At 38.1% G+C, this 9,531-nt stretch overlaps 2 protein-coding genes across 6 annotated transcripts; one reads left to right on the top strand and one right to left on the bottom strand.

The window, feature by feature from the left end:
- Positions 1–1,038: 1,038 nt before the first annotated feature.
- On the bottom strand, positions 1,039–6,178 carry pcmt (protein-L-isoaspartate (D-aspartate) O-methyltransferase). Of its 5 annotated transcripts, XR_013296774.1 has the most exons (9): positions 5,843–6,177; positions 4,248–4,352; positions 4,128–4,159; positions 3,668–3,772; positions 3,438–3,558; positions 3,170–3,255; positions 2,123–2,493; positions 1,937–2,039; positions 1,039–1,855 (listed from the first exon to the last, which is right to left on the bottom strand). XR_013296774.1 is itself a non-coding variant. In XM_077586811.1 (8 exons), exons 1-7 carry the CDS (start codon positions 6,018–6,020, stop codon positions 2,314–2,316), a joined length of 807 nt encoding a protein of 268 aa, XP_077442937.1. In that variant the 5' UTR covers positions 6,021–6,178; the 3' UTR covers positions 1,039–1,855; positions 2,267–2,313. The 5 variants fall into 5 exon arrangements, 2 of the variants coding, with proteins under 2 accessions (XP_077442937.1, XP_077442935.1); XR_013296772.1 differs by having other exon boundaries at positions 1,937–2,493; XR_013296773.1 differs by having other exon boundaries at positions 1,039–2,039.
- nup43 (nucleoporin 43) lies at positions 5,582–8,788 on the top strand. Its single transcript, XM_077586808.1, has 8 exons — positions 5,582–6,457; positions 6,919–7,041; positions 7,293–7,370; positions 7,453–7,615; positions 7,721–7,856; positions 7,926–8,077; positions 8,162–8,278; positions 8,407–8,788. Exons 1-8 carry the CDS (start codon positions 6,338–6,340, stop codon positions 8,634–8,636), a joined length of 1,119 nt encoding a protein of 372 aa, XP_077442934.1. The 5' UTR covers positions 5,582–6,337; the 3' UTR covers positions 8,637–8,788.
- The last annotated feature ends 743 nt before the right edge of the window (positions 8,789–9,531 follow it).

The raw sequence follows: 9,531 nt of genomic DNA, 5'->3' as shown, positions 1-9,531 counted from the left end.
TGAATATAATTTTGAGAGCTGGTTTCAACAGTAGATATTTAGATATTAAACTCTCTCATGAATATAATTTTGAGCGCTGGTTTCAACAGTAAACTCTCTGTCATGTCAAACGTCCGGCGACCAAACGTCCGGGCGACCAAACGTCCGGCGACCAAACGTCCGAGTACCGAAGAAAAGTATAATGTCGGTCCCAATTTTAAAGGTCTGCTTCGCTATTGACACTCCAGCCCCGCCCATAAGTGTTTGGTTGAGGTCTTTGCTTAACCCCACGAACACCAAACTAGCTTAATCATGACTCAAGATTTGTTTTTTGGTATAATAATGTCGTCATTCTGAAAAAAAGTGCAATGATTATATCAGAACTTCTCATCAAATACAGTATGTCTGCATTGCATTTCATTAACTTTGCAGATCTCCCACTGTCTGACGCCACTGTGGAAGAATGTGGGTTTTATTCATTATTAATTCCCAGTGTTTTTTGACTTCACAAAAATGTACAGTGCCATATTACTGCTCAGTAAATGAAACGTAACTGGAGATAATGTAAATACACTGAGTTGACTAACTATAAGCCATGGTAACTCATTATTTTTTTCTGTAATGTATCTTTGTAAATATTCATGTATATTAGACAGAGCCAATGTATTCATTTAAATTCCTGTATAACATCCGAGATTAAAGTTGACTACATAAAAGGTAAAAGGATAATTATGATGCACATTGCTGCTATTTTTGTAAGTTTTTTTTAGTCATACATCTTAAATTTTACCTTCCATATAAATATACATGTTAACAGTATTACATGGCACAATATAGGTCAAAATGTGTGACCCTTCGTAATCAAACTAGACTATTTTCAGGAGCATAAATGGCCTATAAGTTTTTTTTTAATCCTACAGCATCTCAAAACCAGGTTTTTACCATATTCAGGTCCATTCCACTCAAATGACCATAAACAAATAGATTTTTTTTAGTTCTGAACAAAAGGATGCTGACATCATACAATTATTTTTTCTAAAAATATATAAGAACAAGATGTGAAGACAAAACATAAGCAACTTTATTGTCATATGCCATTCCAGGAATCATAACAAAAATCGCTCCGTTCAGTCCAAATTAAATGTGCTTAAAGATTCCATGTGTTTTACTTTTCTCCCTCAAAACAAGACATTCATTTGCTTAATGAAAACTTTTGGCAAAGCACTGAAAGTGGGAGTCACGAAAGGGGCCTGCATTTGCTGTTTCTGGAAAGCGTGTCTTTGCACGTGCACATGTTGAAGTTGCTCTATTCTTTGGATGAGAAGCATTGCCAGTCTGTATGCTAACTGCATCACTAGGCGGTAGTATATCATATAGTCTTAAGTGCTGCACATTAAATGGGATATGTGAATTACATCAGCATGTTGCTAATACTGCAATCAGGGCAGGTTGTGATGCTAGGGAGTGCTTTCAACTTAACTATTTGCAGCAACACACTGCAGTTGTAGAAAAGCCCATCAATCTTAGGCTTTCATCATGTAAGTGCAAGGTGTTCTGCAAAAAAAAAAAGCAATACTATGTATATATCACTGACTGCATTCAAAATAATAACACAACAGAAATGTACATGTATCTTGTATTTTGAAAAGGCTCCAGTTTAAAACTGGCCTTTTTCTCAATTTCTTGAAATGTATAAAGTCAATCAAGTTTTTTTTTTTCAAATATTGTTGAATTTAGAATTTTTGTTATGTTTTGGCATGAAAAAAAATTTAAGGACTGCATGACACCACCCCCTCCCCACACCAGTCTGTGTTTCGGTCCAGGTTTGAAATTAAAAAGGTGGAATACTGACTGTCTTCCTGTTCAGAGTTCATCCCTGCAGGAAACAGAATTTATGTTAGAGAAGTAAAAAAAAAAAAAAAAGTAAAAGTCAACTACAAAAATAAAATGTACATACACGCACAGTCAACCTGACACATCAGCATTGACTACATCTCACAGAGCAGAAGATCAAATCAAAAATAGTTGCCACGTTCCAGGTTATCATTCGTGTGCTCATGCTAAAAAAAAATCCCAAACTCAAACTTTCACAGTGTTGTTGCTTTTTCAAGTTTCGTTAGTTTAGCACATCTGATTTACTCACCGATGTGATATTACAGTGTTAAAAAAAGGAGGAAGGAAACGTGCAGCTACTTGGCATGGTATGGAAGAAGCAAAATTTGTCAACAAGCAGCAAAATACAGCCCCTTTGTGATCCGTTGCCTGATCCAAGCCACGCCCATTTCACCTTTTCCACTGTGAGAAGGAGAAAATGGGAAGGAGGGAAGAAGGAAGTCACTTCCACCTGGACCACTGCTTGTCTTTGTCTGTTAAAGGCACATATAGCACCCCCATCAGGGGCTTCATTTTGGTGCTGCCGTCCTCCATCTTGTCATATTGTTCCAACATTTGGTTCCCCCCAGCTGGACCCACGGGCAAAATGAGACGACCGCCGGGTTTCAACTGGTCCAAGAGCTATGAGACATGGGGAGAAAAGGGGATTAGTAACATTGTTTTCTTTTCAGTTAGCAGGATTAAAATAAAAAAAGATTTCTGATGAGTCTTTAAAGTGGAATGCTCCAATGGTGTGTACATTAATTACATGTGGTTGGATGTCAGTATATTTCTGTAATATGATTTTTTCAAAATTTTAGTTTCCTTGGGTTTCTAGAAGGTAAAGCTAATGTGATAGCCAAGCAAATTAACCAATTTTCATATTATAACAGGATTGTTTTAATTTAATTGATTTAACAGTTACAGTATACCGTATTTAACGGATTCTAAGACTCAGATTTTTAAATAGTTTGGCCAGGGGTGGGACTTATGTAGAAAAATATTCACACATTTTAACAGTAATCCCTCAAATTTCTAGGACAATGTAGACCAGACATGGCTGCAAAAATTAAAAAACGCGAAGTAGGATCATCCTTATTAATGCTACCATACTACGTTTTTGCGCCTATAGAAAACAAGTACACAGGTACAATTATCAAGAATTGTATTGACAAAATATTACAGTAAATATTATAGGCATATCACATAATTTCCCCAAAATGCACTTTATAATTTAATGTACATCTGTTTTTTCCTTTTCATTGTGCATTTTTTAGCTAGTAATACGGTACTAGAGATTTAAAACTCAAAGACTCACAGCTTGGGGGACTGTTGACGCCGCTGCACCAACATGAATGGCGTCGTAAGGAGCCTCATCCACACAGCCCAGTCGTCCATCTCCCACTGAAAAACATGTATAGGACATTTTATATACAAGTCCTTTGCAATCAATGACACGTGACAAACCATTTGATATCCCATACCTGAAATAAATGGTATGTAATGTTATATTTAAAAGACTTTCACTCACGATACTCCACTGCAACACATGTCACAAATACCCCTAGAAATAACTGAAAAATAACCTTTTAGAGTAACTCTTCCCGACGTGATCAAACTGGGGTCGTCTTTCTTCACATTGGTTATGGAATCGTCCACCAGCTCTTTGATGTGGTCAATGCCAATAACTTTCCCTTCTGGTCCTACCTATGAGAAACAATGAAATGCTACTCATGCTTGACATAGTAACAGGACTACTGTATTTTTAAAAATGGTGACCCCATAGAAAGATTTTACCCAATCCCGTTTGGCTTACCATTCGTGCAAAACAAACTGAAAGGATTCCACTGCCTGAGCCCACGTCCAGGGCCTTGGCACCCTCGTATAGTTGGTCATGTAGTAGCTCCAGGGCATAAGCGTGCTGCGTGGGTGCACAAAAAATACATCTCTGAATGTGTCTTTGATGTCTTTGAGCATTTGTTTAACGGTAGGTGAAATGAGATAGGGGTTTTAGATTAAAATTCCATAAGAAAGCAATGGGAAAACATTATAAAGGACTTCTTAAACAAGTTGGTTGTTTAAATGTTAGGTTTTTGTAAGTTATTTTTTCTCAATAATGTTCTTCATTGGGTTTAGTAAATGTACCTTACTATGATTTAATACAATTTTGTTCCCTTCTAACATATTTGGATTTGGGAACACACACCAAAATAAATGTTATCATCTACTGTTAGTGTTATTTTGGGACAGATATTTCTGATTGAGTGAAGGCATACCATATGTGGGGCACTGATGGTTGCTTGGAAGCCTTTTGGTTAAAAGAGAAACATGGATATGATTAACTGAATACTCTCACTCATTTGAATTTCAATGTATTTATGTTATGGCAGACATACCTATTGATTGTGGCGAGTCCATGTAAGGGTTACACCTAGAGAAATTAGCTCGGTCCGTGGACAGCATAACTTCATAGACCTTGTCGGACTTGATGATGCCATTTTCTGAAGAAAAAGAGCAAAAACACAATGTATAAGATTGCGTAATATTATAGCAGAAGAATGACAATGCAGTGTTGAAGGCAATGCAATTTTGCAAATGTTACTTCAATAAACAAAGACAGTGAGGGTAAACCTTTGTGCTAAGCAACCACATTTGACTTTAGAAATACACTGTCAATGGCCAACAATCTTAAAAAATTAAAAATGTTATGGGGAGTTGTGTTTTTTAAACCATACAATATACACAATTTAAAGTGTTCACCTTTTTTCAATAAGATTTACAAGAATCAACTTATTTAATAATGGAAGGGATATAAAAAAAAAACAGTACCAAAGTAAAGCAACTATTATAAAAAAAATAGCCTCATGATGACTGGAACTCCATTTTTGTGATTGCAGTTTGCAATAAAATATAACGGAGTAATTCATTTAGGCACATGATTGCGATATATCAAAACACTTTTTAATATATAATATATTTAATATATAATTGACCGGCTGCCCTTGACGTTGACGCATACAATAGAAGCATTATGATCCATATGTGATTCAAGCAGTAACAGCTGCATTAGAGTAAAAATATCATCTAAAGAGCAATCAAGTCCTACAACACTCTAAATGCTACCCTCTACTGGCTAACTCACAACCTACAAAGCAATACAGGCACCAATAAATTCATAATCCTGCAATTAATTACTGATTAAGACAGTTACAAAAAAAATCATGGCCAAGAAAATGTAAAAACAACTAGACTTGACAGGTCTTCAGCCTGTTAAAATAATTAAAACTGTTCACCACAAGTGAATGGCCAACATTAATACTGTGATTGTTCCCAAAACCAAAGAATGCATGATCATAATCAAGTAACATTTTTGGAAAAGATGAGTTTAAATTGCAAATTGTTTATAATCTTTGCACATTCAAGAACCAAGACTTTGACAGTTGTAGATTTGTGTTCCACAAATCCTTGGTGAGTGAATAGAGGCCATATGCATGATAGTTTTTCTAAAATTGAGTTGTTGTTTTTTAAGAAGCGTATGGGCGTTTGTGGTTTGCACAATTTTTGTCTTGCATATTAATAAATCCATAAATGGAAAGTATAAAGTGTTGTCATCCTCGATGCATTAGACTTCAGCTGTCAGTGTCATTCTGGATGCTCCACTGATAGCAAGAACGAAATGTGGGCAAAGTGCCCACCTGCCTGGCAATACTGCTTTCTCCAATGTCCTTAAACGTCGCACGTACAGCTAAACAAGCTAAGCTAACCCAATGAATAACACTCGAGAGAACGATGAGTGACCTTCAACGGCCGTTTTTTGGGGTGTGTCACCGTGCGGACTGGGGCGCGTGAAACGGAACGAGCGTAGTTCGTGGAAATGCGTGGAGAGCGTAAAGGACAACATGGCACTCATTTTAGCAACTAGCTAACTCCCGCTGGTGGGCTCAACCTCCAAACTCACGCGGCTACAGGCGACACTTGGATTCAGACTTACTGCGCAGGTTGTTGACGAGCTCCGCGTGGGTTGCTCCTCCGGATTTCCACGCCATTATTAGGCAGACTTTGCGGGCTAAGTAGACAGCAGCCGTCAGTGCCGCGCCTGCGCCAAGTGTTTTGCCGAGGAAGCTGGCAACCTCCAAAGCAGACGGAGCAGCGGATACGTCACCAGACATCCACGGTCGAAACTACACTGGGACGGATCGTATTTCACGGGGTCTGCTGCACAGCGGGATCATTTCACGTGGATAGAAATATGTTCAAATATTTGCCTTCCTCGAGAGTTTAATTAAACATCGCACGCTTATTGGATTGAGATTTCTACTTGTAGTTGCGATTATGACCGCTAAAGAGAGTTGGCGCTGTTTCGAATGGTGGAAGTTTATCCCACGAGGAAGCAAACGCGGGCTATTTGGTACCAGAAGCTAAAGCTAGCACGTAAACGTGTGTTTTGTTTGTTTTTAAATAAAAAAAAAACAAACGATCCGCTCAAATGGCAAGTGTTAATGCGAAATATGTATCTCAGAAGATTAGTAAAGTACGATGGCGGCCGGTATCACTTTCGTCTTTGCAGCAGCCCGAAATCTTCGCCACTGGTTCTTGGGATAACGAGGTTAGTCATTCATTTGGAATATCATTTGCGTTTATTCATTGCGCTTTTTACTATAAACTACGTTTTGTCAGTATCACAGGCGTGTGATTTCAACGTGTGTTTTCGTATTTACATCACTCACCAAAAATTGACAGTTGCAAAAGATGATAAAAGTAACGCACATAACTCATTGGCTGCCATTGACGGTGGCATACGTCTATTATATTTAAACTTGGTGGATTGCTCATGTTTTAGTGTCATTGATGAAGCTGCACGAATTGCAGCCCTCCCAATCAAAAAGGATCGGACGTTTTACGCTATAAATGACACAGAAATAACTAGGAAAAATATCCAATATAAAATGCAAGCTGAAAGATATTGATTGGGGATTTTTAAGGAAGCAGCATCACATATTTAGGTTGGAAGAGTTCTCCAGTTCTCTCATATGATATTGTCTAACTGGAATTACACATTTCTTGCAGGACAACAGAGTTACTTTTTGGTCTATTGGAAGTCATGAAAATTCTTCCCTGGGGGAGGGGATTGATGAAGATCCGCAGTTATTGTGTGAACACAAACATGAGGGAGATGTTCTTGATTTTCAAGTAAGTAGCTCATTAAGCATGACATTACTAAGCCATTTCAGTATATTCTGGTTTTATGATTAGACATGCACCAATACCAGTATCAATTTCAATACTGGGTGTCTGCACTGTACTCCTGGTAATTAAAAACCTATCACATTGATAGCACTTATTGAATTTGATAAATACCTTCCTAGCTGCTTTAAACTCCCATTTTTTCTGCATTGCAATGTACAAATATTTGAATACTTACTGATTTGGTGTATTTATAGTTCCTGGATCAAGACCGAGTCATCACAGCATCATCAAATGGAGGCGTTACCATATTCCGCTACAACCAAAACAAACAGGTAAATCATTCAGAAACAATTTTAAAGTTTCTCCAGTTTCACCCAGTTTTTCTCATCTCATGCTTTTTTTAATGAACTCAAGGCGCTGTCCGTCGCCCACCAGTGGCCAAGAGCGCATCATTACCCATGTGAGAATGCCCCCTGTACTAGTGTGGTGTGCAGCAGCCCTGAAATTGTTACCGCTGGTGAAGACGGCAGGATTATCGTCTACCGAGCTGACCAGGAAGGAATTGTTCGAATCATAGGTTTGCTCAGTCTAAATGACACTTTCTGCTCTGTATTGATTTGAGTTTTAGACTGGGATTAAGTTTTAGATGGACTATTTTATCCCCATTTTTGTTATTTTTTAGATAATGCTGATAGCAGCACAATTCATGCCATCACCTACCTCAAGACAACTGAGATCCTGACGGTGAATTCCATTGGTCAACTCAAAATTTGGGACTTCAGGGAAAAGAGGAACACCCCATCTCAGATACTTTCCCTGTAAGATCCCAACAAGCAAACATCAGTTAATCTTTCGAGATAATATCAACCCGAACATTGTCATTTCAGGTCGGGTGATCGAGTACCACTGCATTGCGTGGACAGGCATCCAAACCAGCAGCACATCGTGGCCACGGGGGGCCAGGATGGAATGCTCTGTGTTTGGGATATAAGACAAAGCAACACACCTTTCTCTCTTATGGAGGCGCACTCTGCTGAAAGTATAAATTCAGTGTTATTTTCACACATGCGACAAACATTTTGCTTTCAAATGTACATATCATTTTATTGTATTGTATCCGCAGTGTGGGAAGTCCACTTCCACCCTACAAACCCAGATCATCTGTTCACATGCTCAGAGGACGGATCCCTGCTGCATTGGGAGACGTCCTCGCCTTCAGACATGCCTTCTTTCCTGCAAGGCAAGTGTGGGATAGAATAGATAGCATTTTTTGGGTTAGCTCAACTCACTTTGTGATATAAACAAGATGGGAAAACTCTTATAAAAAAAAATTCTAAACTGAGTCATGTTTTTGTTTTTTTCCCCCAGGTGGTAGAAACAACAGCATGGTATCCCGCAGTGCTATGGCTCCCGCTGGAGGAAACCAGTCCCTCATTAACGCCTGGCTCAGCGGAGACTCTAGTAAAGGTCGTTTGGAGACAACTCACATGCTGCCCAGCCAAACATTAGCCGTAAACAGTTTGGATGTACTTGGACAGTGTCTCGTGTGCGGGACTGATGGGGAGGCTATTTTTGTTAACAGACAAGTCCCAGTTTAGGCACTTTATAAATGTTCTTTACAGATTAAGTTGCAATCATATAAATGCAATTGAACCTGATGGACTTCCATGGATCAAGTCTTTGTGCTAATTATTACTAGCTGGAGATTTCACTTTTGTATAAATGTCAATTAAAGAATTTTGGAATTAAATCACTGATTTTCTATGATTGGGTAAAGTTTAATTAAGTGTGTAAGTCAACATCTTGATGTTATAAAGATAAGTTAATAATACAGACTTTTTTCCAAGTTATGAAGGAGTATAGTAAAATATATAGCGTTATATATAATATAATAATATATTCTCACCACTTTATAACCCTATTGACATTATTCACAGTAACCATCTATTCTTTTCCTTTATCATTCAAGTCTTTTACACATTTTTTTGACCCTACGCTTATCTTGAAAGTCTACTCACTACTACACTCTAGTGGTGTAAATAGGTAAGTGAAACACCCACTTACATTCAAAACTAACGCCTACTTTGGACTGAGTGAGGGGACCTTTATAAGGGAGTCAGAACATGAAAGTCTTTGTCTATTCTCGCTTGTAAATAAACGATATACTGAGAACTGACCTGGGACCTCAATTCTGTTTTCCGTGTCTTTATCAAATAAATCTCCCAGGACAAAACATGGCGTTATAAGTACGAGGTCGAAAAGATACAAACGGCAATAATAGGTACTGTGTTTATATCACGGCATTTTGTTCTCTTACCATTAGTCAGTAGGTTTCTTTATAACAAAGTTTAATAAGTTAGAAAATGTAATGTTATAAAGCTTTTAAAAAGCAAGTATATTGGCACTCCGGCGACTTTTGACACCTGTAATTCTTTCTGGAACTCAAAATGCGCCTCACAATGGCGAAAAACAAACAACATCCGGGTACTGATT

This window comes from Stigmatopora argus, chromosome 19, assembly GCF_051989625.1.
Source record: "Stigmatopora argus isolate UIUO_Sarg chromosome 19, RoL_Sarg_1.0, whole genome shotgun sequence".
Taxonomy (NCBI): Eukaryota; Metazoa; Chordata; class Actinopteri; order Syngnathiformes; family Syngnathidae; genus Stigmatopora; species Stigmatopora argus.
Note: the sequence above shows the minus strand (reverse complement) of the source record. Positions and strands in the feature narration are given on the sequence as shown.

Coding starts and splice junctions, on each gene's coding strand:
- pcmt (XM_077586809.1), bottom strand. CDS start 6,020: ATGTCTGGTGACGTATCCGCTGCTCCGTCTGCTTTGGAGGTTGCCAGC. Junction 4,353..5,842: donor GCTCGTCAACAACCTGCGCA/GTAAGTCTGAAT, acceptor CTTTTTCTTCAG/AAAATGGCATCATCAAGTCC. Junction 2,494..3,169: donor CGTCAACAGTCCCCCAAGCT/GTGAGTCTTTGA, acceptor CATGTCTCATAG/CTCTTGGACCAGTTGAAACC.
- nup43 (XM_077586808.1), top strand. CDS start 6,338: ATGGCAAGTGTTAATGCGAAATATGTATCTCAGAAGATTAGTAAAGTA. Junction 6,458..6,918: donor CTGGTTCTTGGGATAACGAG/GTTAGTCATTCA, acceptor CATTTCTTGCAG/GACAACAGAGTTACTTTTTG. Junction 7,616..7,720: donor AGGAATTGTTCGAATCATAG/GTTTGCTCAGTC, acceptor GTTATTTTTTAG/ATAATGCTGATAGCAGCACA.